This window comes from Akebia trifoliata, chromosome 4, assembly GCF_017979445.1.
Source record: "Akebia trifoliata isolate Shusen 1 chromosome 4, ASM1797944v1, whole genome shotgun sequence".
Taxonomy (NCBI): Eukaryota; Viridiplantae; Streptophyta; class Magnoliopsida; order Ranunculales; family Lardizabalaceae; genus Akebia; species Akebia trifoliata.
The window spans coordinates 1994206-2021819 of record NC_141378.1 but is presented as its reverse complement, the minus strand read 5'-3'; the positions used below and the strand labels follow the sequence as shown (position 1 = coordinate 2021819).

The 27614-nt window shown below is 35.9% G+C and overlaps 4 protein-coding genes and 1 pseudogene across 5 annotated transcripts; 1 reads left to right on the top strand and 4 right to left on the bottom strand.

Moving 5' to 3' along the window:
• Positions 1-165: 165 nt before the first annotated feature.
• Positions 166-3090, top strand: LOC147402864 (uncharacterized). The gene is made up of 3 exons (XM_086438240.1): positions 166-582; positions 2446-2584; positions 2706-3090. Exons 1-3 carry the CDS (start codon positions 220-222, stop codon positions 2888-2890), a joined length of 687 nt encoding a protein of 228 aa, XP_086294366.1. The 5' UTR covers positions 166-219; the 3' UTR covers positions 2891-3090.
• A 3256-nt stretch (positions 3091-6346) lies between these two features.
• On the bottom strand, positions 6347-6742 carry LOC147402863 (uncharacterized). Its single transcript, XM_086437533.1, has one exon. It carries the CDS (start codon positions 6740-6742, stop codon positions 6347-6349), a length of 396 nt encoding a protein of 131 aa, XP_086293659.1.
• A 4380-nt stretch (positions 6743-11122) lies between these two features.
• Positions 11123-12256, bottom strand: LOC147402862 (NAC domain-containing protein 104-like). The gene is made up of 3 exons (XM_086437607.1): positions 12040-12256; positions 11626-11882; positions 11123-11480 (listed from the first exon to the last, which is right to left on the bottom strand). The coding sequence occupies exons 1-3, from the start codon at positions 12200-12202 to the stop codon at positions 11322-11324; spliced, it is 579 nt and encodes a 192-aa protein (XP_086293733.1). The 5' UTR covers positions 12203-12256; the 3' UTR covers positions 11123-11321.
• Positions 12257-14658: 2402 nt separating this feature from the next.
• HDA14 (histone deacetylase 14) lies at positions 14659-20678 on the bottom strand. Of its 2 annotated transcripts, none has more exons than XM_086438238.1 (9): positions 20537-20678; positions 19291-19550; positions 18973-19047; positions 18053-18154; positions 17627-17698; positions 17375-17431; positions 16892-17143; positions 16046-16227; positions 14659-15154 (listed from the first exon to the last, which is right to left on the bottom strand). In XM_086438238.1, exons 1-9 carry the CDS (start codon positions 20574-20576, stop codon positions 14854-14856), a joined length of 1341 nt encoding a protein of 446 aa, XP_086294364.1. In that variant the 5' UTR covers positions 20577-20678; the 3' UTR covers positions 14659-14853. The 2 variants fall into 2 exon arrangements, with proteins under 2 accessions (XP_086294364.1, XP_086294365.1); XM_086438239.1 differs by having other exon boundaries at positions 17378-17431.
• A 2409-nt stretch (positions 20679-23087) lies between these two features.
• Positions 23088-27553, bottom strand: LOC147402860 (uncharacterized; annotated as a pseudogene).
• Positions 27554-27614: the final 61 nt, after the last annotated feature.

The window sequence follows — 27614 nt, the reverse complement described above, 5'->3', positions numbered from 1 at the left end:
GTGGTCTTGGCTTGGTCTGTTATTCATCAATCGGGAGCAGATGTGGAGTGAACCTAGTCATGTAACTCATGTTTTATGAAATTGATCCGATTCACTATCTGGACTCGTTCGAGTTCCCAGAAAACAACTACGGTTGTGAGTTATGACGGTTTGAGTCTTTGAGATACTCTCGAGTAACAAAAGAGAACCAAACAGAAACAGAGCCACTTGCCAAGAACAATGGGTGCCTCCAGAGCACCCATTTTCGATCTTTTTCGTCCCTCAACACCCATACCCCAAAACCCTAAACCTCACCAAAGAAAAAACCGTAAGACCGTAAAGATCCTCTCTGCAACTCCATCAACAACGAGGCGTTTATTGCTGTTCTCTCTCCCCATCTCTACAACTCTTCTTCTCCTCCCCTGTACCACTCAACCTCTCTCTTCTTGTGCTCTTCCGAATTTCGATCCTGTGAGCCCTGAAGAAAAAGATGCAAGTAATTCCCTCACTCGTAGGGTCTCGGAAGCTGTCGAATTGCTCGAGAAAGGGAGAGATTTGCAGGCTCAGGGGGACTTCAATCGAGCTCTAGACTACTTTACTGAGGTACCCATTTCTTCATTTTCCATCAATTTTTTTCCGTTCTTCGAGTATTTATGTTCGAGTATTTGATGGTGTGTTGGTTGATGGGTATTTGAGGTTCCCTATTCTTTATTTTCTAGTAATTTCTAGTTTTGTGAACAAATTAAGTAATTCTTATCTGATGGCCAGAACTTGGGTCGTGGACTATATTCTAATTATATATTAAAAAAATATATTAAATTTCTTTGAGAATTTAGGCTAAATCAGGTCTTGGTAGCCAATTCTTGTGATTTTCTCTTAATTCTCTTATTCTAAAGCAGTTTTAGTGTAAAAATAATAAAATAAAATAAAAACATTTTCTTTGATAGATTGTACACTGGCTTATTTTTGTTACTAGGTAAATTTAAGTAAAATGGGATTCTTACAAATCTCCTTGGTGTGGTTTCATAGGTACTTCATCTTTGTTGATTAATGATTTGTTTCTTCAGTGAAAGTTCAGTCTGTTTTTCTCTGAGATTTGTTACAAAGTAAAGTGTAATATTGCCAAAAAGCTATACTCTCTTTGGATTTAGTAATGTTGATCCAACCAATTTGTTTCAACTTTAGAAATTCTTGATATGAAATATTCTTATTTAATCGCGTGGACACAGGAAGCATACACACCACTCTTTCTTCTGCAGATTTGATAGTATTTGTTAAGTTTGTTTCATTAGTGTATGGTTGAAACGGGTAAAGTCACATGTGTGCCCTAGGGATTAGTCGGGTGCTCTGAGAAGCCTGGATACCCAAGGTATCAAAAACAAAACAAGGTGTAAAGTCCATTGTAAAAGGTTTTGAATTTTATATTGAAGATATTAAATGGGTTCTCTTGGAGTAACTTGGAAACACTGTCTCAAAGAACGGCTCGTAGAAGCTATTTCAAAATATATCCAAATATATAAAATGAGACTTTTATTTGTAGATTGTTTCAAGGACATTTCATTTATATGAAATGGATTCTTATTGTAGACTTGAGATATCTTTTTCTTTTTAATTATGTAAGATGATGAAACTCAACCAACTCGCCAAGTTGGTGCCTTATGAAACTCAAAATATTTCATTTAGGGAAAACTACATGTTCTTTGATTGAAGACTATTGTGGAGATTTCTAGTGAAGGAATACCTGTCTATTTTTGTCAGGCATTAATCAATTGTTGCATTTTCTTTCGATTTCCTATGAGAGATATCCAGTCTATTTGACCCTTTCCATATGAAAGTTGCCAGAGAGCTGTCCTCTCAACTCTTAGTGATGAGAATTTGGCGACATGTGAAATTGAATGAAATATTTTAGAATGATCTGAAGAATTAGTATATCTCAGCATTGAAGAAGGAGATGATCCCCTTTTTGGGTTATCCACTTGAAGTTTTCTTTTTTTTTTATAGCTCATTTGGGAAAAGCATACATAAATGGACCAACCATAAAATGAAGTGTTGGTTTTTCAGCCAAAATGATTTTCTGTGCTTACGATATAAACGACTCTTTGATACTGGTGGCAAGTTGAATAAATAATGTTCATCACACATATCCAAACATTTAGGATAACAGAATCCCTTTCTAAAGGAATTCTTTGAATTTCTTGAAAAAGGAGAATAGTCAACTGTTTTTGTTCCCTACACTACTCCCTGAAAAAGAATTATTTTGGGAAGACAAGAAATCAAGAAGACCCTTCTCTTTTAGGTTATTATTACGAGTCTTGATTTCTTCGGTATATTTTGACTACGAAACATATTATCATTATGTAAATGAGCCAATTCATGTCTCATTTTTACTGTGGGAAAGTTTCATCACCTCTTATTTATAGGAAAAGTATGTGACGGCTTCCTTCTTACTTGTTCACATCACTTTAGGTGGTCAAAGATTACAAAGAATTTGCCTTTTCAGACTATGCAAGAGTGGGAAGAGCATTGGCCTTGTATGAGGTTGGTGACAGAGAAGAAGCAATTGCTGAGATGGAGGATGTTTCCATATCTTTAAAGGGATATCCAGGTAACTTGGTAGAACGAGGAGATAAAAGTTTCTGGCTTTCTGCTACAGACACTACAAAGGCACAGAAGAAGAATAATTTAGGTTAATTTGTTTTTAATTGATCAATGATCTCTTTCTGCAGAAGTGCATGCAGCTCTAGCAGCCGCCTTGTACGTGGACAAACATGCTCCACTGCTCGCCGAAAACCAGTTCACAATTGCGACTCTGCTTGATCCTCACTATACGGACCTCACATACGTAAGAGAAACAAAGCATTGGCCCCCAAGTCTGGTTAGTTCTTTGCAACACTTCATCACACTTTCTTAGGATTTTTCAGTATAAAGAAGAATACCAACTTTAAGATGTTGCATCCCTATTCTTTCTTTTCTTCTTCTTTTCCCTTTATTGATTGTGATATAATCATAAAATATAGATTCTCCAATTATCATCCATATGCTGAGACAATTCACTTCTGTATTATTTTGATACATTTATAAAAAAAATATATTGGAAAATGGGTTCTGTGATCTCAATTTCTTTAACTTTAGTATTATTTTCTAATGGTAGAACATGATTTGCATCATCATTGTCACATACAAATGAAGTCACCTTTAGATTCAGATTAGGCTATCTAAGAATTGAAATATTTTCTTCAAATCATCCCAACTGTACACACCATTGTCCCTCACCTCTCGGATGCACTTATCCTTGCACACTTTGTGGTCATCGAACCCCGGGTATATTGTTATGAAGGTGTTTTCCCATTGGCCCGCGCGGTGGCCAGACCCAACCAAAAAATTTCTCATTGTAAGGCACATTAAATGTAGCTTCCTCACCAGTGGCGATGCTGCCATACTCCTCCCAATCCACCAAGGCATGACAAGTTATATAAATTTGCTTGCCACCTTTCAGTTTATTGTGTACAACGATCATGTCTGATAGGCCCGATTCGCATAATTCCTGTAATAGTACCATCACCGTGGTCGCTATGGAAGACGATCTAACGGTCGCCATGCCTACAATTTACTCTCTCTCTCTCTCTCTCTACAATGGTGAGTCGGAAATGCCTTGGTGCAGTAACATATATAGAATGGAAGAGAGGTTATATTTTGTAGCTGTAGATGTTGTAAGTTACAAGTTACAACTCTTTATGGATTTCAATGTCCCAATATTTTGCCTTTAATGGGTCGCTCATATCTTAAAAAGAGTTATTTTATAGTGTCCAACTAACGGCTGAGATCAGTGATCAGCTTCCCTAAGGAATCCCTTGAAAATCATCATCCCATCTTAGCCGTTGGGCAGTAGAATTTTCCTTAATAACTTACTCTCTCTCATCCGTTTAGCGTTAAGAGTCTTAGAGAGAAGCCACGGACGGGCGTTTTAGTTTCGATTTTGTGGGGTCCAAGGATCAATCAGCACAGTTTTTCTTGGCATCTATTTTTTAAGGGAATCCCTAGGCAATATATTCCCATCTCATCAGCCTTGGGAATATCTTCTCATCTAAGCAGGTGACGTTGGACACTAAAGTGTTCCTAGGTAGGACAGGATCCATGGAATGGTAGTTGTGGGTCAGCTACTGCATGGTCTCTTCAATCTCATTTGCTCGTTGGACACTTGAGTGTCGGATGTAGTTGGACCCGATAAAAGTTCATGCATTACGTTGGAAAATCAATGCCCACTAGCGTTTTGTGATTCTCATAACGTTTCTAAATGAGAGATTATATTTCCACGCCAACTTTTACGAAGATCACCCCAATTCATCTTCTTTACTATTGTATGTGAGAATGCGGAGTAGAAGGGGTTCCATACCAAAATTTGGATCTCACAAATGTGCCCACTTTTAACTTTTAACTTTTAAATTTTATATAATCAGGGTCATTCTGGTCAAAAATAAAAATAAAAATGGCACTCCCACATGAGTCCATGACCCTTTAACTATTATAAATTTTTCAAATTACAAATATTCATTTTACCATTTAATATTCAAAAGAATAAATTCTATACCGACTCAAAAAAAGAAAAAAGGAAAAGAGACTTTCAAAATACACTCACTGACATGGCAGTGTGCAGGGAGCCGTTGATTTTTCCTTGAGGAAAAAACTATGGTTCCATGCACAATGCGACGCTAGTATCTTTTTTTTAGTCAGTTTAGCATGATTCTATTAAAAAAACCCTTTAATTAGTATATTAAATTACAAATAACCCTTTTTAAACATGTGTGTTTCCACATGCCACCTTGCAGTATGATATTAATGAAGAATTGGCACTAATCTCGGCAATGCTAGTAAAAGTTGGTGTGGCAATAAGATCTCTCTTTCTTACATGATTTTAAATATCATTCGAGACCAAGACGATTTGCCCGAGTCATCTCGGTCATTCACAACAAGATAGATTTGCAATGTGATACAATCTTCACACGAAATCATTAGATAACCACAATATCTCGGATGAGATAAGTGAGAGAGAGCGATTATAATGCAGATTAAAAAAATAATAATCAAAAAAATAGGTTCTTTAAAGCAAAGACGTCCATATATTTGCAAATATTAAAGATACCTTGTGTTTTCAAATTGATAGAGATGATACCCCCTTCCTTCGTCTTCCATCTCAACCCATGCCCTTGATTTTCTCCCCAACCTAGTCTTTTACAGGTTTTTAAATTTCAATCTAAGAGATTTTCCACCTTCCACCTTCAAACCCTAATAATAAGATTGGATTTTGGAAAGTAAAATATTATGATTTTTGTCCCTCAAATCCATTTAAGGTGCGGCTCTATTCAACCTTCAAACTTCAACAAGAGGAAAGGATTTTTGGGATGTAAAAGATGATGAAATTTTTGTATTGTCTCGTCATTAACCAATATGAATCGTCTGAAACGAGATGACTTGTCTGAGACAACTCAGTCTCGTTCATGAACAAGATGAGATAACGAGTTTTGAAACCTTGTTTTCTAAAATCTAACAAGCCTTGCTACCATAACTGACTAGTGTTTATATTGTCACACCAAATTTTCTATTAACACACTGTTGGTGTTTCACACCAAAGTTTTAGAAAAGGAAGGCTTCTCTCTTGCCGAGGAATTTCAACTCATTTCAAATTTACTCCTCTACCTTAAATAAAAATCTTCATATTAACCCAACCTATGTTACCTTGTTCCCTTGGTTCGAATTTGAGTCTACGGTTGTCACTCTAGAACGAACCTAGAGTTTGTAGAGATAATTTTGTGAAGAACATTTATGTCATGTCTTCAGTTTGAAATCACAAGGTGTCTTTGATATCGACCAAAACCCAAATTGTGGGTATCTCCTCTAATATTGACCAAAACACCGGGCATCTAAAATCAACCAAATAGGTTTGCTTTTTTCCACGAATACAAACTGTGAAACCGTATGGGTGACTCTGGTAACACAAAATCCTACCTTCTCATTCTTGTTCTCCATAGTCTTTTTTTTTCCTTTTGCCTATGAAGTAAAAGATTATTTGGGACCTAAAGCTTCCCCATGTGATCGTTGACCATGCCAAGGTTTGCTTGACCTAGAAGTGCTTGCATGGATTAACATAATTAGTTTAAGTGGCTCAAAAGCAACATGTTAATTGGCCCACACAATCCAACTTAATTTCTACTTCTAGTAAGCCAATGTTGATTATTTAAAAGCAGTGGAAGCCACTATTAGATTCTCGAATTGTCATCCATATGCTGATACAATTCACTTTGGAACTATGTAAATGCAGTGTTGGAAAATGGGTTCAGTGATCTTTAATATTATTTCTGGGTTGTCGCTTTTAGATCCCGCGAATTGGAACCCAGATTTTCTTCAAACCATTCCATCGGTACACGCCGTTGTCCCTCACCTCTAGGATGCACTTATCCTCGCATGCTTTGTGGTCATAGAACCCATAGTATATTCTTATGAGGATACTTTCCCATTGGGCCATGCAGTAGGACGGCCTCAAACCAAAAAGTTTCTGTATGTAAGGCACATTAAATGTGGCTTCCTCACCAGCGGCGATGTTGATATACTTCTCCCAATCAACCAAGGCATGACAAGTTATATAAATCTGCTTGTCACCTTTCAGTTTATTGTGTACGACGACCGTGTCTGATAGGCCCGATTTGAATAAGGCCAGTAATAGTATCATCACCATGGTCACTATGGAAGACGATTCAACGGTTGCCATGCCTACAATTTATACTCTCTCTCTTGTCTTGTCTACAATGGGGATGCCTTGGTACGGTAACAAATATATAGAATGGGACAGAGGTCATATTTTGTAGCTGTAGATGTTATAAGTTACAAGTTACAACTCTTTATGGATTTTAATGTCCCAATATTTTGCCTTTAATGGGTCGCTCAGTTACTTGAAAAGAGTTGTTTTATAAGGTCCAACTAACGGCTGAGATTGCTGATCAGCTTCCCTAAGGAATCCCTAGAAAATCATCTTCCCATCTTAGCTTTTGAGCAATAGAATTTTCCTTAATAACGTACTCTGTCTTATCTGTTTAGCGTTAGAGAGAGGCTGTGTGGAAGGACGTTTTAGTAAAGGATTTTGTAGGGTCCAACAACGTTGGACAAGGGCGGATCAATCGGCACAGTTTTTCTTGGCATCTGTTCTTTAAGGGAATCCCTAGGCAAAATATTCCCATCTCATCAGCCTTGGGGATTATCTTCTCATCTGAGCAGGAGACGTTGGACACTAAAGTGTTCCTAGGTAAGAGTAGGACAGGATCCATGGAATGGTGGTTGTGGGTCAGCTACTGTGTAGGAAAATTCTTGAACTAATCCTCTGAAATCTCTTCAATCTCATTTGCTCGTTGGACATCGAGTGTCCAACTACATTAATCAATGCCTCTTACGTTTGTGATTCTCAATTTCTCATATCGTTTCTAAAACGTTTGTTCCAACAAGCCTTCACTTGCTACCATCTCTAAAGATAATTTTATATTGGCACATCAGACTTTTTTTTATTGACACACTGTTGGTGTGTGACTGTGTGTCAAACTAAAGTTTTCGAAAAAGAAGGGCTTCTGTCTCCCTGAGGACTTTCAAGTTTCAACTCATTTTCAAACTTTTTTTATTTGTTTATTTTTTAATTTTTTAATATACAACTTATTTCAAACTTACTCCCCTACAATCCCTTCCCTTGTATCCTCTGAAAATGTTCTTATTAATCCAACCAAAATATATAATTACTTGGTTCGCTATGTTCAAATTCGGATTCACTGTTTGCCACTCTATAACGAATCTGGTGAGTAGAGTTTGTTTCTTAGAGGGAATTTAGATCATTTATGTTAGTATAACAAGAGAAGAAGACCCCGTTCAAGGGGGCATTGTAAATGAAAAAGGTTTGAAAACAAATGGGTATCTCTGATATTGATCAAAATGTGTGGTTTGCAATTCTTTCCATGAACTACTAAGTACGAATTTTGAATTGGTTCACTTGGTAATTCATGGTTCCATATACTATAGAAGCGAATCTGGTAACACAAAATCAACCTTATTCTTTTCTCCATAATCGTAGCGACAATGGATCACCTGCCCATTGTCCAACTCCTCGAGGAATTCAAAAAATAAAAATTATGAGAAAAATATTTGGGACACTAAATCGAACTTCCGCTTTAGAAATGTATTAATGGTATGATTCCAACAATGCAATTACTTAGCAACCATCGATCAATTAAATCATCGATATCTGCCTCGTTTTAATTAGTTTGTAACTAATGACCATTCAAATCCAAACTTGAATGGTACTAACAAGAGGTATGATCATTGGAAAATCTTGTGTGTGTGTGTGTGCATGTGTGTGTAGGTGTGTGGTGTTTTCACTGCGTTGATCTGATAGCCATAAATGTGTTTCCTCAAGATATGAGTAAAAAACCCCTATGATTATGTGCACACCACCACATCAAGAATGTGAGAATCAGTAAATCCCAATGTCACACCAGCATTACTCGTGATCATTTAGTCAGAGCAGACAGCTAGCATGTTAGGCTTGAGCCCATGACGAATGAGTCATAACCTTCTTAAGCAAGAGGCTCCCTAGCATGTCAGCCACTTAAGTCATGGGCTTTTGCCTGTGAGAGGGGTTCATGAAAATTAAGGGTGCAACTTGGTTTGATTTGAGGTCAAATCAGAATCAAACCAACCTAGGTTGATTCCATGAAATGAGAAGCAAAACCGAACCGAATTGCCAAAGAACCGAACTAAATTAAATTGACCTTAGTACAATTCAGTTCTATGAGTTTCCATAACCTTCTCGAAGCAATGTATTTTTAATAAAAATATTTTTTTCAACTTTAAATGAATTTACTTGGTGAGAGGGGATTTGGAAAAATTCATTAATCTATTATCTATCCATCCTTAAAAGAATTCATTATTCTATCAATAGTTTGGCTTATGAGAGAAATACTTAAGATTTGAAAATTTGATAACTTGCTCTGAATCCAACTTCTTTGTAGAATCTGGGTTTCATTAATGAGAGAAATCAAAATCTGAAACCACATAGACACATTGAAAAAAGATTGTACAAGAGAGAAGGAAACTTAATCAAGTAAAGAGAGAGAGAGAGACTGACGTGAATATGTTGAGTAGAGTCTCCGGAGTTGAGGGGTGGTAACCATGGCAAGATTGCAGAGAAGCTCTAGAGCCTGAAGAGAGAGAGAGAGAGAGAGATGCAAGAGGTTTCGTTCCCAAATCTAATAAATCATTTTATCTTATATAGGTTTGGGTCTTAGGTTGGTTCGGTTCTTTACATTACATGAACCAAATCAATTGGTTCTATCTTTTTTTTAACTTGAAACGGAACCAATACTCACTCTAGAGTCTAGACTGAACCAAATCAGTCCAAAGCTCTTGGTTTTGTTCGGCTCTTGGTTCAAACCGGATTAAGTTTGCACCCCTAATGAAAACCCATTTTAACCATAAGAGGGTTATTTTTCTCCATGAGATTGGTGACTATGTTAGGGTTTGCTTGACCTAGCTAGAAGTACTTGCATGGATTAACATAATGGCATGGATCCGCTTAGTTTCCACTTCTAATAAGCCAATATTGGAACCACCATCATCGTCCCTACATAACTAATTAAAAGGTGGATGGGATGGGGCTTACGTATCAAACACTAAGCTTTATGAAGAAGCTTAGATAACCTCAAGGGCATGTCAAGTGCAATCATAACAGTTTGCATTTTGATTTCATAGATTCTAGGAAAGCCCTCTTAACTGCACTTGAGTTAGCTTTGGTCACAATAAAGAAGCAAAATGATCACACCCTCACATCAAATTTTTGGAATATCAGAAGAAAAAAAAAGAATGGAAAAAAAAAGTGGGTGTTGGGGATAAGGAATCAACGGGTACCTAATTAATCGATATCTAATTCGAATCAAAATCAAAGATTCAGAATTTGACTTGTATCAATATCATCCAAGTCTTATCCAAAAGATTTGGGATTGGTTAAATGTATCATGTGTCCTTGTTAAAATAGTTGGTCTTTTTATTTATTTTTAATTTATATATTTAATAATATATCTGCATACCCTTGACCATAATCAAATTCAATTGATCTAATTCTTGAACCACTTCCTCCAATCTCATAATTGGAACTCCAATAATTATTATTATTTTATCGATAAATTTGTTTTTATTGAGTTCAATATCTCGATGATGATGAGATTTGAACCTAGGTTTATGATATATTACCCAAAACTTTATCAAATAAGTTAGCTGCCCCCTGTTACTATTACTAGTATGTACTCTCACAAAGGAACATGTGATCATTTACAAGTGTGAATGCTTACAAGGTATGTGACGAAATGCTAGCATAAGCAGGCACCCAATAAAAGGAATGAATCCGACTTGTTTTAATAAGGTAGTAAGTTGGGAGTTACGTGGAAGTTCGGTAGGTGTCTATTTTCAAAGAGTCGTGCTGGTGTGACATAAGGGTGACAAAAACTCGTGATGTCGGGCACCTTACCGTAGATGTTTTTCCCCGAGATATGAGTAAAAAGCATCTATGGTTATATAGTTATATGCGCGCCATCGCATTATTTTTGTCACCTTTGAGTCTCTGTTTGTGTCATTCCAGTATTTTCCATTTTCAAAATCTTGGATCAACTTAAAAAATAAATAAAATCATTTTTTTAATCTGATTTTTTTCAAAGCAAGTTCCAGGGCTGTGGTCTTGAAGTGGTAATCCATCTGACTAAAACGACCCTTAGTAAGGCTCAAATCTATACTAACATAGTTAGGAAAATGTTTCTCAAAAAGAATTGTTCCTTAGTTTTGTGACACAAGACAACCACCAGAGAGCATCAAACAGGAAAAAAGAAAGATTAAAATAAATAAAGCAAAGGAGGAATGCTGAAGGCTCAGCAAGCTAATAGTGATGCTTGGGTTCCACCTCTTCTCCATGTTTATCCTTCCTCTCCCAATTAGCCAAAACATAAGAAGTCTCTTTTTGTGGAAAAACAATTACATGAAAAAAGTTTTCTAACCTTTCATGTTGGTCTATAAGAAGAAAATACAAGAAGGAAAAGAAGTCCATTGAAGATACTCTACAACAACATGGATAAGTTCTCTAAGCTTTCATGTTGGTTTATAAGAAGAAAATACAAGAAGGAAAAGAAGCCCATACTCTACAACAACACAACATGAATATTTACTTTTGGACAAAATGTTGATAGGAGCTCATTTAGGTCTTTTTATTTATCTAATTTGGGAAAGTTACTATTTCATCGAGATCATCTTGCAGCAGAATTATTTATCTAATTTGGGAAACTTATTGTTTCATCAAGATCTTCTTGTGGCAGAGAAACTTCATCTAAACATGAAAGATCCGTTTCTTCTTCATCGTCATCCCACAAGCTTCCTTGAGAATCATCACTTCGCTCAAATACTTGACATAGAACCCAGTTACTCCGGTCCTAACAAAAAGAAAATTAATTATAGAATCCTACTTAATATTCTTCGACATATTGTCGGCTTTAGTCCTACATTTTTTCTTCATGTACCAAAAGAAATACATAATTAAAGAAATTTTTTAACTAATATGGCAAAGAGAATGCTAACCATTTTTGGGGTTCCTCTCTTTTTACTAGAACGAAAATCCAAGAGACTAAATTCATGCATTATCCAATTTGTTTTGAACCCCATTGAAGCTTTGCGGATGTAGAAGGCGAGATATTTCTTCATACCAACTTTTTTACCATCATTTGTAACAATGGGTTCATCAACACACATTGGCTTCCAATACCCATTAGCCGTAATTCGATTGGGTATCCTTCGACTGAAGAAATACCATTGATTATCACTTGCTAACGCCTTACCTACAAGCTCATAAAAAATATTAAAATTGAAAAAAAGAGGTTGCATTAGTTGTGTTAAATGATATAATGAAATTGGATTAATAAAGATAGTTTGAAAAACTCAACAAATTAATCAAATAATTTGTAAAGAGAAAGAAGGGATAGAGGGATATATCACCATTAAGTTCCCATGGATCATAGAGATGGAGATCAAGATCAGGAATAATGTCGGGGTGACAAGGTAGGAGTGACGCTTTACGACAAAGGAAATGAATGACAAGTTCTTTGTCGGTGGGAGAGAACCGAAAGCCTGGAGGGAGGTTTACATTACTGTCTCCCATCTCAGTAGTAAACAAATAAGTAGTAGTGGTGGTGGCGGTGCTTTAGGTTTTTGTGTGTTGGATATTTATAGGGAAAGGGTGAGGGAGAGGGAAGTTGAGTTTAATTAAAGGTGGTGGGGAACGGAATATTGTTAGATGTTATTCAAGCTTTAGTCCAACAATGGTTTGACAAGTGGTGAAACTGACGTAAGCAATATGGGAGAAAATTTCTCTCTTGCCCACTGTGGAAAAAGGAATTTGTGGGGGATAAAAGGATTTTATTTTTTTTTTTTTTTTGCTTTTAAATGGCATTCAAAATCATGAGACCGTGTCTCGGGGTTGTAGGGGACGAAATTCTTTCAACTTTAGGAAAAATCTAGAAGACTACGGGTGTTAGATTGCCAATGTGACAAATCATATGGGTCCAAGAAATTTTTGTTTTTTTTACATTTAAAATCTTAAAATAAAAGTTAGTGGGCAGAGGAGGTCGGCCGGGTAGTTGTAAGAAGTTTCTCTCTCTTATTGCTTGCGTCACTTTTGCCACATGTCAAACGGCTGTTGCACTGTCCAATAACAAAGGTTTGCCATGCGGTGAAACTTACGTACGCAATATGAGAGAAGAATTCTCTGTCCTGCCCGTATGTGAAACGGCTGTGGGGCTGTGGGCAAATGTTAGTGATGGAGGGAGCTAGTGGTGAAACTTTGGTATGTGAGTCAGCAGCAAACTTCAATACTTAAGCTTCCATCTTGAGTCCACGTGGAACCATCAATTTTTAACACAACTATACGAATATTTAGCCAAAGTTCTTGTGTCATCCCAGCTGTTTCTTATTTGTCATTGTGTGCCACGTGGTATGAAGAGAAGACCTAGAGTTTGGTAGCTAACCCAACTTCTTGGGTATAGAATCTGGATTCAGTTTATTTTTTGGAATATTGTATTGGGCTTGGGTTGGACCGTTAAGTGAAACTATGACAACCTATAAAGAGGAAGTCTGACCCACCAAGCCCCCAGCCTAGAAACATTCCATTTGACATCTTAACTAGTTTATGAACATTGTGATTATTAAGGGTTTTTGTTCCTATGTAGTTGGTGGGATCAACTTTAAGTAACATTTGTTTGCACGCTTGACACGTGCTATTAAAAACCATCATGAAAAAATTAGTGCACTTCAAACTTATCATAGGTCTTAGGGAGCTTGATTGGCTTGCCGTACCAGAGTCAGAGAGGTGTAGATAATGGGTGGTGGTGGTGGTGGTGATGTGTTTCTCCTCATTTTTTTATTTTATTTTTAATTAGAGTGGAGTTTGATGTGAGAAATGATTCTCTTCTTATCTCCTCCTCCTCCTCATAAAAGGATAGAAAGAAAATTTTCACATCTACTTTCTGCCCACCAGAATGATATCTTTCTAGCTTCTTTGATTATTATATCCATCATCACAGATCCTAAAGATATTTTTAGGAGAAATGAAAGAACACAAGTAGGGAGCAGGGATGCCATCCATGACATTCTATCAAAACCCGGTGTGATCTATCATGGATCAGTTTTGGATAGTATTTCTAGGCCTGATTCATGTTTAGGGACGGAATTCAACTTGGGACCAGGAGCTAAATCCACTGACCCGGCCCAGTCCAATAACTTATTATAACTTAATTTATAACTATATTTATGTATGTATAAGATGGTGGTATACATGCAATCGCACATGTATAAAAAGGCTTATCTTATCTTTAATTTAAAATATTGATTATAGGATGTTTGAATATTACATATTTTTGTAATGAAAAATACTGAACTGACTTCTTTGGACACTGCTAATGTGATAACGTTCCATTTTTTTTTTCTTTTACACAAACCTATGATCCTCTGCACACTTACCACCACATGAGCAGTGTTGCATGCAAGGTCATAGGAAGACTGTTATGCAATTTTGAAAACTTAGCTACATGATTCTAAGGTCGTCAGCAGCAATTTTTTTTTTTTTTTTTTAAATATCAAAGTGACCTTAATTATATTAAATTAAATATAAAAGAAATGACCCTGATTATATTATATTTAAAGAGATTCTATTACAGCACCAAATTTTGCTAATGCCACACCAATTTATATGTAAATCACCAAAAAATTGGGGTGACATTAGCAAAAGTTGGTGTGGCAATAGAAGCTCTCTAAATTTAAATATAAAAGTGAGGGCATTTAATTATACTCTGCTCAGTTTTAGTGCCGAACCACTTCTACCCTGCCTTCTCTCATTATAATAGTAAAGATAAGTACTATAATTATATTTATTTATATAATACAACTTTTTTTACAACGGCTCCATGATAACCCCAAATACTTGTAGTCCAGCTTGGGCTACACATTTTTTATTTGGCCCAGTCCGTTGGGGATTGCGCTAGGCACATTGACATCCCTACCTTGATACCTATCCAACCCCAGAAATGGAAACTACATATATTTCCTATAAACAAACAAGAATTCAGTGTAAAATATATATATATATATATATATATTTCCTATAAACAAACAAGAACTCAGTGTAAAATATACATTAAAACATTACACGACTTCATGGATCGGTATCATGTCAACAATGCACTGACCGTAATTAGTAAATGTAGTAAGATCTATACAACAATTCACATACAAGAATTCAAGTAGACGTGAATATTCTTACAAGGAATGTAAGTGCTTGACTCTCTGAATTGCTTGTTTCACCTTTGCCGACGGTTCCTCATACAAAATAGTAGGGTCATCAAGCTGAGAAGCCAAACTAGGCTCACCAAGAAAAGCCCGGAATGAGTCCGCTACAGAATATGAGAGAGATTGGAGATTGTACCCGCCTTCCAGGAAAAATACACAACGGCCCCCACATAGCTCTTTGGCTAGTTGCTTAATGTTTGATGCAAGCATGTAGTATGTACCTGTTGTAAATTGCAGAGAAGCTAGAGGATCCAAAACGTGGGCATCGTAACTAAGCAAAAAAGAAGTGTGTAAGTAGGATAAAGGGGAATCCACGTAAATATACATAGAGAGATCGCAAGTAGATCTATATCTGGAAATTCAATTTTTCTTTTAAGTTGTTAGCTGATTAACTAGAATTGTAGGATGTAAGCAGTTGGTTTGGATTGTTAGACTCTAATTTTAGATTGCAAGAATCAGATCATAAAAATCGGTTTCCAAATTCCAGAATCTCGTTTGGCTACACTTTCTAGAAACTAATTTCAGAATCTCCTCTTGTTGACCCTGTTTCTACAGTTGTGATACATAATATTATATACCTAAAATTTAAATAATAATATAATATATATATATAAATAAAAATAAAAAAGAACAAGAACAAGAAAAAAAATTACAAAATCACAAGAACCAGGTCATGTCTTATTTTTTACTAGAGTTTGCCCATGCCTGCGGCAAAAGCATCATCTTTGAGTTAAAGGGGGTAAAAGAGGAAAGATAGTTAAATTGGAAGGATATTATTGGGAAAAAAAAAGGAGGGAGGGGGGGAGGAAAGACAATAAAGTTGAAGGGGGTGAAGAGGAAAAGGCAATTAAGTGGGGTAGTGTGGACTCCACTCCATTGTGGCTGAAGTGTGACGTAATTATAGTTGGAGTGGGACCCACTGTTGTATTCTATTATATAGATTTTAGACAATTCCTATTTCCGGTTATGAGTGAATCACTTTAATAATCCGAATTAAATGAAGTATCAGATTCCAGAATTGGTCCCTAGAACCCAAAGTAAACACCCCCTCTAGGTCTCATATATGTCATCCATACATAGTTTTAAGCCCAAGAGTGATGTACATAGTAAAGTCCAACAATTTCTCAACCATAGTTCAAATTTTAGCGAACAAGCAACTTACCCAGCTGAAACGAGAATGATATCTGGTTTGAACCTTTGGCCGCATGGTACAATGACTTCATCAAACACGGATCTCATGGCAGTATCACCTGAACCTCCTGGTAAGGGCAGATTTAGTGTTGTTCCCTCTCCACTTCCATGACCTACCTCGTCTATCTTACCAGTACCAGGGTAGCTTCCATCCTACATTTATAGAGATTAAAACAGGATTCGATCACGTCAAACTTATCAAGATGAATCTCTAGCAAAATACAGATGTTAACTAGGCGGTACAAATCATGCTTTGCAGGACCAACAAACTATATGTTTAATTCCATCAAGATAGACATGCCTAATACATGTCTACTCCGCAAACTCATAATAGCTGATAAACATGCAAACAGTTGATAACAAGCAAGTAGTATGCCTATAAAAGGGGCACCCCCACCACGCGGTACGGATTACATTCGTTTTTTGAATTCTTCTCCACATCTACTTATCTTATTATTGTATCTCCCCTTAACTTGATTGCCGGTTCCGTACAATGTAAAGAAGCACACTCCATAAATCGAAGTTAATGTTTGGGAAGGAAGATCTACTATTGAGATGGCTTCATCATCAAAACTCAAATTATTTTCAAGGTAGACTTAAAGCTTTATTTCAAGATATTAATATGTCCAACTACATGCTCCCTCATGAAATGAACCATTCCTACATGGGGTTGGAACTCAGGATAAAAGACATCTAGATGGTTTATGTAGACATGTAGTGAGTAGAGACTAAAATGAAATATAAGTTTAACTGACCAACGCATCATAAATGGAAGTAAGATACACTATAATTAAAATTTAAGTGAATCGTATCTTACTTGATGAGTTGAAAGGAAGAATATATCTGGGTCATCATAGAAGGCATCATTTGTTCCGTTCCCATGATGGACATCAAAATCAATAATGAAAACACGCTTTAATCCATGCACATGCTGAACATGACGAGCTGCGACAGCGACATTTCCAAAGACACAAAACCCCATAGGCCCTTTAGGAATAGCATGATGACCTGGTGGTCTTATCAAAGCAAATCCCACAGGTGGATCATGGCCGATCTTTGATGCTGCCACCTGAAAGATAATATGGAATATTTTGGCAGATTAGCATCCCAAACAAGAATTTGACTAGATTAACATCAGAATAGGACTTGAATATGGAAGGTGGAAGGCTACGCAAGGAAGCATATGTTGTGGACTTGTAGTCATACTTGACATAGGAGTATATCTCACTCACTTTTTTTATTAAATAAATTAAAGTAGAATGACTAATTTAAGACGACGTAAGTTAGGTTGGAATATCACCACCGAATCAACTAAGGAAATTCCTGCTCCAGCTGCAATTAGCGACTCCTGAAAGGTCTGCACCGTTACGATGCCATAAATAAGATAACAATGTTACCCACCAAAAATGTTGCAACTTAGAATCATTTTGACAATATCTTACAAGTTACAAATCCAGATAAAATTGTCACATAATTCAGAATCCATTGAGAACATGAACAAATTAAGTAGCTCCAGAAAATAGGGGAAGAAAAAAAGAGGACTGGTGCTTACAGTTGCAGTAGCATACGTCGGTCCAGATCCTTCAATAAATATAAGACCTTCTTGAGAAGCCTTACCCATAGACTATAAACATAGAAATGATGAAGAAAAAAAAATTAATTAGCAGAGACGCTACTGAAGTTATAAAAATTACTTATCTTTGGACGGAATGAAGAATTAAGGACAACTCAAAAAAGCTGATTCCAAATGAAATTGTTGCTCACTTAATCATGTATTCCTAAAATGGTATTTTTGATATTCTAGCGAGCAAAGAAAATTTCTTAAAACTTGGAGTGGGATTTAAAGGAAGAAGAGAAACCCTTAAACCCCTCCAACCAGAGCCCTCTTTTGCATGGCTCAGAAACTTCCTTTTAAATTTCATATGGAAGTCAAAATGACTGTAAAAGTAGAAAGGTTGAATAATTAAGAAAAAGCCACCTTCTCAAGACCAAGAACATAAGCTCTTGCATGAACACTCGCAATATCTTCCACGGAAGCAGGCTTAAAATTTTGAACTTCAATGACCTCTGAACCACGGAACTAAAATAAAAAATAAACCAAGATGATAAGAAATAAATCAAGCAATCGTTCCAACTTAAAATAGTTCATTCACAAATTTCTCTAGAGAAAATAAAAGAATCAAAAAATAAGTGACAAGTTTCATTCAACATATGAATTCAGATTCAGTAAAGAATTAATTAAAGAAGAATATTTATCAATGGGAACACAAGCAATGAGATTGTGTTTGTCTCAATGGTTAAGGTCTAAACCCACATAAAAGACAGGTGTGTTGTGTTGTTCTTTTTTATGAACAGTAAAACAAAGGAGAAAGGTTACCACTTCGGAGACATGTGTAGAATGTTATTCATTTTGCGTACGTTACTCCAATGGGGGTTTTTATGATATATGGGGTTATTAGAGTTGTCACTGTGCTTGTTCTATCTTTTCTTATAATATGGATTCCCTAATTTCTCTTGCATAACAAATGTTTAACAGACCTTCTATGGGTCTTAATGAACTTCTTATGATCAATCCCGAACTTTAACCAAATGAAGTTTAGGGAGAATTTGAAGGTTAGTACCTTGGATGCAATCATGGTCACATTGTCAGCTTATCTAGGTAACGTAGCCTCAAAGAACAAAAATCATGTAAACATATTGCAAAAAGGGTATTTTACTTTTTTCTTTTTTACCTATTAAAAAAAAAAAGGCATTTTCTTGCTTTAAAATTCACAAAGGCAGGGCCAAGATTCTATCAACGAAAGGTGATAAACTTAACAATCTTTCTCCTAAAGGTTTATCTTAAATTAATAACTGTTTGACAGATAGCATTGAGAGAGGGCAATACATATTCCATACCTTCGCACTGAGCTTCATCTTTTCAAGAGCAGTTGTGATTGCAGGAACCCTAAAGTTAGATTCTGGATGCGACTCCTGTTGGTAATAATTAATCAACAATCAGTTTGTGAGTCTTGCCTTAATTATAGCTGCATGGTACTAAGTTTTAATAAATCTCCAAATTTCACACTAAAACACGTAAAGTTAATTTGTTCCAATGTTACTTCCCATGCCTCTTTTGAACAAGTAAATTATAGAAAGAAAGTATCATTCTCCAACACTATAAAAGTAAAACAATTAAAAACATATGCAAAACAGTACGTCTCAATCTCTAAATACCTGGTTATGACCCATAGCGGGAGCAACACAATAGAGTACACGTGCATCAGATAGTCTCCTATCAGAAGTAGACACAGGATCATTTTCTACACCATTTGAACAAGAAATAGAAGTTCCATTGCTTTCTGAAGAATATTTCTTTTCTGATCTCAGATGCTTGTAGAAACTCCTATGTTGTACGGATATTTTATTTTTGGAGCCACTTCGGTAATGATGGCTCTGCTTTGACAACTGATGGCGCATCAACAAGGAAAAATGCCCTGTTACAGGCACATATATTGTTCTTTGTTAGTTAAGTGGTTACAAATATGACACAATTTGCATCAAACTTAACTACGTGGACGTCAAATGTGTAGCATATTAGAAACACATTATGTGATCGAATCATAAATGGATCATCAATCAAAATAATCAATCTTCTAGATATGCCCACCAGCACAGGGCCTCTTCACTATGGAGCATAAGGTATCAAAGTTTAGTCGAAGAGCCCAAGTGAAAGTTAGAAGGAAATCTTTCTAGACAATAGTGTTAACCCATCAAGTTCTAATCAGATATCTCCTGCGAATGTGTGTTTACTCCGATTCCAATCGATGGCACTACGAAGCAGCTAGTAAGGGTCTCATCATTGGGCAACGTCACTGAAATGTATACATCAAATACCCGGGCCCACATTAAGCAAAAGAAAGAGTGTGTGATGTGGGTTGGGTCATGAGAAGCTCAAATTTTGTAGATTTCTTCCTAAAAACATTTTCCTCCTATATTTCTCTCCAAAATTTTCACCTTTCTTCACTAAAGTTATATCCTTAGTAAGACACTTGCATGACTATAATGGTATCACATTTGGGAGTGAAAGTTATGGTTTCCAAGACCCAACACTGTCCTCCTATTGGAGTCCTACCCTGACTAATGAAAACAGAGCAAACATCTACAATCCACAACCACCATGGAGTTCATATTTATGAAGTTATCTTTAAGAAAACATTTACAACTTAGAAGGGGCAAAGATCACTTGTTTTCTTCTGTGTTTAAGTATATTAAAATCAAACATGAAATTTTACAAGATTTGAAAAAAATCAAATACCCTTTGCAGAAAAGCATTCACAATGCTTTTTTGATTACTAAAATGCAATAACTTCTGCCCAGGGACTTGGTTTAGTCTAGTAATTCTATGGAAACTACCCCAATTATTTAACTTCAACGAAGAGAAATCAAGAAAATGGAGAGAAGTTTAATGGAAATGGAGTACCTGCAAAAGCTGGGTGACGATGGATTGATTGGAGCTCCATATCCGCACACACTTCGCTCGCTCAGTGACAAGGCCGAAGAGTCGATGAACTTTCAAGATTTTTATACGGAGGTTATATTGCCCCACCAACTTTTCTGTATCACACCGCCAAATACTATCGAGCTTATGTTGTCACACCAATTTTTTTTTATAACAAACCCATTGTTGAAATTAAATCAGGACAAATAATAATTAATCATTTTTTACTGGATTTTCTTTGAAGTAGAAAATCTACCATTCCGTTTTTTTCCTTCTTTAAAAATTAGAGAGAATTTAGAAAATAGATTGAGAAAAATATATTAATTCTTAATAAATAATTGATATGAATTTAACCAATATATTAAAAACACTTAAGCATTAATAATTCAGAAAATTAAGTCCATACCTCCTTGGGGTCATAATGTATCGCCATACTGCATAGTCGATGTCCATAGCAGCCAACTTTGTGACGGCTTTCATTCTAGTAACTATTTTTTAGGGTCCCTATAGTTAATTTTTCGGGTCTCCTTGTCTACTAATGCCTTTTGTACCCACTTTGTGGTGGATTTCAAAAAATTAGTACCCTTTTGTTTGGACCCCATAGACAACCTTATTTCGAATTCGCTTCTCCCCAGGGTTGAACCCGAGAGATATGGTGTTGCTTCTAATCATACCAAATAATACGAACTCAATTGACACATCGAAAATACCTAGATTTTAGTGGTGCAGAAAGCTCAATTCATATCTCTTCAGGATCGTAAAAACCATTCAAAATCAATTCACCTCAATTCAAAACAAATATATATATATCCCTCTTTGAGTGATGATACAAGAGACCTAGGTTCAAATCCCGCCAACTCCAAGTTACATAACTCATTAAAAACAAGTTTACCAACAATTAATTAATTAATTAATTAATTAAAAATCTTGGAAGTTGATATATCATCATTTACCTCTTATAAATCCCTCTATTTTCTTGTCAGAATATTTATTATCCATTTTCTTCCTCTTCAAATAATCCTCTTTGTGCTTTTTATCTCTTTAGAATTTATTTTCATTTTCCCGAGGAATTTCTTCTTTTTCCAAGAAAACCAATGCTCTAGGTTCTTCCACCATTTTCTCTTCTAGAAACCTTTACCAGATTTCATTCAAATATAATTATTAACAAGTTCTTAATTGTACTCCCCCGTTTGACCTTGCTCTTGATCTTCCTCCCTCATTGCTTTAGAGTTTGAGAAAATCGGTTATGAAAAAGCATAGCAATTATCCCTCTTTCCACTCCCAAAAAAAAAACTTGTTTAATTATATACTGAACGTGAAAGAATAATTTTCTGTTGATTGTTAATATTTTAGTGTGAAAACAAATGAACCAAGGAAATTAAGTCACTCCTTTCTCACAATTATCAATTGCTCGGGTACAAATTCCATTTCTAAAAGTTCAAATTGGACAATCCGACAAATGAAATAATTCATGTTATCGTGTTAACTTGTTTGAGTAATAAGTAAATTCTTCCTATAGAGTTTAATCCATGATGGGCAAGATGGACTTGAACCCACTAGCTCAAAGTTGCTTTGGAGTATGGGTCTAATCCCAATTATATTCTTCCTTGCAAACAGTCTAATCCATTTTCATCACAAGTTTTTAATGCTTAAAAAACGGATTTCATCACCAATCCATCCATGAGGACAACTGTATAAATTGGTTCGATTTAAGTCCAAACCCATCGATTCAACATAAACGATAAAGATAAATCCTACCACTCCCTCCTTGGGAGTATGGAACACAAACAAAAGTTCCGTCACATGAATCAAAAGTTCCAAACTCGTTGGATTAAAATAAAAAGAAAAGAAAACTAGCCAAAAAATTTATATTTCTCCATCCTGATCATTAGCGAAGCAGATATTGTTAATTTGTGATTAAGATAATACCCACTACTCTTTAAGCTATTGCATTATTTACTGGCCAAATGCAACCAATCATCAATCGTCTCAATCACATTGCTGGAATCCTCCTCATGGGTCAGACCAACAAGATCTCTTATTTATCAACAACAAATTATTGAATCTATTGAATTGGTCACACCAATGCAATTTTCCTTTCAAAAGGAATTCAATTTCAATGGAATTAGATTTTTTTTATGTATAGGTCATCATCCCATTCAAATAAAAAAACTTACAATTTGATATTATATATCATCTATTGTAAATTATTTCTAATAAAAAGGGACAACTATAAACACCTTATTTTCTTCACAGTGGACTTAGATTCTACAGAGTTCAGTTCCAAAGCTCTAATAACAATAACTACCTTATAATATTGCCTTTAGGCATCATTGCCATCAACCCATGAGTTTAAGAACAAACATCACTTGCATTAATTTAGAAATTGTATTTTCTATGTTATAAGGGTACTACTTGGGCCAACATAAATGATCTTATTGGCCTCAAATACCAAAGAACATAGAAACATCACACAATCCTTTTTTTTTTTTTTTTTTTTTTTTTTGGGGGGGGGGGGGGGGGGGTTGATAGGCAACAACAAATCAAATTCACCTAAATCTACTTCACTTTGGCATTCCACACTCCAAACCTGCCTTATTACACACTCAAAGCTTCACCCAAGCATCCATTTGTCGTGCTTGATATCAAGCATCAGACCAGAAGATATCCAATTCACCCCTATTGTCTTCTGGAATCCCCAAGGCTTCCCATACAGCTCTCGAAGCATCAACGATGTTGTTAGGACATGGAGGCTGGAAATCGTGATCCGCATCACACCCTTGTGTAGAATCACACTCATCCACCACCATAGCCACCACTCTCCGCCCATTCGCACTTATAGTCACATTTTTGTTGCACCTTTGCTTTCGGCTGAACCACCCGGTCGATAGTGCGACAACTGGGGTATTGTCGGAGTGGAACTTATTGTCACATTCCGATGGACCGCCACCATCACCACCTTTCTCAAAGCTGTTAATAGTTAAAACTGCTTTTGTTCTACGAGACACCGTTGGGGAGCATTGAAAGGTGTTGTAGAGCTTACCCTCTACGCAGCATTCGGAATCGTTATTGGTGTTGCATTGGCCTGGAGGGGGTTTCCTCCCCCTAAGCTTGCCACTAGGGCTGCAAGGTTTGGCTTCAATTTTCAGGAGAATTGAAACAAGAAGGAATAGTGAGAGAAGACATAGTCTTAAACAAACAATCTTCTTCATCTCTCTCTCTCTCTCTCTCTCTCTCTCTCTCTCTCTCTCTCTCTGTGTATGTGTGAGAAATAGATGAATGGGTTGTACTACTTATATAGATGCCATCTCAATGCCCCTTTCATGGCTTTGTGGTAAGCAAGCTGTTGGATCTTGGTGGTTTGAATTGATCTTTTGAGAACATATATACAAATATACAATCTGCATTCTTAAACAAACAAATATTTCTAATCGGCTACATATTTAAATCTTTTTTTTATTGATATTCTTTGGTTGGGTTCTTCCTTCCTATTTCATTCCCTATAAAATTTAAAATTTTCAGTTTTGTGTCATATATATTGTCTTTTTCTACCTCCCCATTTAAATTCTGTATTTTATTCTTTTAGCATATAATCTCAGAATATGGAAGATAATGGAGTTCGACCCGTGACCTCCAGGGATTTTTTTTTTTTCTAAGATCTCTAACCCTAGTTTTTAGTTTTTAATGAGACAAGACTTGGACCATGGTCTATGATATTATCCCCCATAGATTTTACCAACTAAACTATAGGAGTAGGGAACATAGTATTATTCACGACTACCAATAAGATTAGAGTTAATTAATGGTATCTTAATATTTTTTTTTATTGCACTCCAGTTACTAAAGTTATTTATTCTATGTTACATAAGATATAGACACATTATTTAATTATAATAAGAAAAAAATTGAATGAACTTAGATTTCTCTCTTTCTCTAATCTTATAATATTTAGAAGTTCTACTAAGGTTCTCTCTTATTTCCATCATCAATCTCACAATATTACAGTCCCTAGTAAGAATCCAGCATTTACGTCGATACCGTCGTTCATTAATTAGATCCAATATATATACATATATATAAGTCGGGAATCTTAGCTGTCATTTTTATCAGAAGCAGGGTGACAACTAGATTTAAAGGGTCAAGTATTTTTTATTTTTAACGCGTAACAAGAATACCGCTGGTGTACCTTGTGACAATGAGTAACTTCATCTTCTCTTCTTTTTTTTACCTTATTAAAACCTCTCTTTTTTTGTTTAATCCTAAAGAAACATGTACCCATGTATTTGTATTAGAATCACATGTCACTTTCGGGATTCTAGAATCCAATTCATGCCCAAATAGAATCCAACGTTACATTTGGTTGATGTTATAAAAGGGAATCTTTCTTAATTAGAATTGGAAATCGATTAAAATGATGCGGGACTCATTTCTTGTGATTTTAGAAGTTTTTCTTGTGTTAAGTGGCAGTTTTTACACATAGGTGTATAATACATTACATTCTATTACAACTGTAAAAACATGATCAGCAAAATGAGATTCCGATTCTAGATTTATGGATTAACGAAAATGTGCGAGAGTTCTATTTAAGTCTAGTATTCTACGTCTATGGATCCCTTTGGCAACATAGATGGGATTTTGTGGAGGTCGATTTTGGGATAAATCAACCTCTACCACCATTTTTCATTCAACCCCCCAAAACGATAATGAAAACATGAAAAAGATTAGAAGACAAATTTTTTACGTGATTCGACAAATGTGCTTACGTCCACGGACTCGAGGAGCTGTTTCATTATGAATCTCTTGGTTACATGGCATCCTCAACTCCTCTTCCCCTCAACCTTCTTCATCCTCTTTTCAATGGTCTCAAGACCTTTTTATAGAAAATCCCTAAAAGAGTTCTAACCCTTCTTAGGATACAATTGACCAGATTACCCTTAGCTAAATTAGTTATTACATTAAAAAGAAAATTAAACCTCTTCAAATGATGCCACGTGTTCACATCGGAATACGTGTTGATATTGCAAATGGACAATTCAAATGAGGGACGATTTGATCCATTTTGATCTATTCCCTGCTTTTCTCCAACTGAGACCCAAACCCATGGTCAATTTATGACCGAGTCACCGAGCTTATCCTCGTATCTCTGTACTTGACTAAAATCCCTAGGTGTCACATGTCGCCCCTTGATACCTAGCAATAAATATCCTCCACAGATTTCTCATTAATTACATTGTCGATCAATTAAAAGGGATGTAACAAAACTTGATAGAGAGTTTGTTTGGGATTTCTCGAAGTCATATTGTCTTCTTTTCTTTTTTTAACAAGCAGTAATTAGTTGGCAAAGGTGGGGTTTTAAACCCAAGCTGTGATATCAATTATCTTTAATCAACTTAGCAAGTCGAGACCTTCGAATTTTATCAAACGAAATCATGATTTAATTTAACTTCACATATGATATATAGATTGTAGAGGGTAAAGTTGGTATTGGACGTGTAGCGTAAATAAGACGAATATCGATAATCAATGCACACAATATTCAATACTTATCTTGAGGCATTGATTGATATATCCTTAATTAGATTTTTTTTATTAAGATTATAATCTTATTTAGAAATAGAAAGTCTCCTAATTGACTAGAGAATATATATTTGTAAATAAGGATAGATTTTGTAGAGAATTCTGATTTGTTTGACTTTTCATTTAAAATTTATCTTTCTATCTATGTAAAGAAAACGATTAGGAAGAAAGGGGGGAGGCTCTTAGGAGAAAAAAAGTTGAGAGGATGCTAAGGTTTATAAATTTTGTAATGGCTTGAAGTATAGTGGAATGGCTCTTCGGAGTCTGGGGACGACGTAGTCCGATTTTGATATGAACCCCATAAACAAATCTTGCTTTTTGTCATCTCTCTTTTTCCCTTCTCTGTGATTATTTTTCTATATGATTTTTGATCATTTGAGTGCGTCAAGAATAATAAAGTTCGATTGTTAGGGGTAAATCTTGAGGAACCGACGGCATCCAAGATTTTACCTCTACATAGATAATTTAGGAACTTTATTGAAAAAACTCTCATGACCACCTTACCTCCTTATACTTTTTTTATAAATCCATTTATATAAACCCAAGCATTTAAAGACAGCCCTCACTAGTCTTTTGTAAATTGTATTTTTCTATTACAATTGGTATCATTAGGAGTTAGGACCACCATGAATGTTCTGGTTGGCCTCAAGTACCCTCTTTACAAACATATAAACCTCACATACACTATTCTCTCTTTCCTGGTCTGTCTTTTATAATAAGCAACGACATATGAAATTAACCTTATTTAAACATAAAAAATTAACATTACTCTGGCATTCCTTACTCCATACCTGCCTTATTACAACACTCAAAACTTACTTGAGCATCCATTATTTGTGGTGCTTGATATCAAGCGTCAGACCAAACGATATCCAACAGACCCCAATCATCTTCCGGCACCTTCAAGGCTTTCCACACAGCTCTCGATGCATCAACGATGTTGTTAGCACATGGAGGCTGATAATCATGGTCGGCATCACACCCTTGTGTTGAATCACACTCATCCACCACCATAGCCACCACACTTCGCCCATTTGCTCTTATAGTCACATTTTTGTGGCACCTTCGCATCCTATTGAACCACCCAGTCGAGAGTGCAACCACTGGTGTATCATTCGAGTGATACTTATTGTCACATTCCGATGGACTGCCACCATCACCACCTTTCTCAAAGCCATTAATAGTTAAAACTGCTTTTGTTTTATGAGAAACCGTTGGGGAGCATTGAAACACGTTGTAGAGCTTACCCTCTACGCAACATTCTGAATCGCTTGCCCGATTACATTGGCCTCGAGGGGGTTTCTTCCCCCTCACTTTTCCACTAGGCTTGCAGGGTTTGGCTTCAATCTTAGAGAAAAGTAGTGTAACAAAAAGAACTAGTAAGAGAAGAGTACTTAGTCTTGAACAAATAGACTTCTTCATCTCTCTTTCTCTATCTATATTCTTGTATGAGTGTATGTGACAAGTATAAGCATGGGTTTTA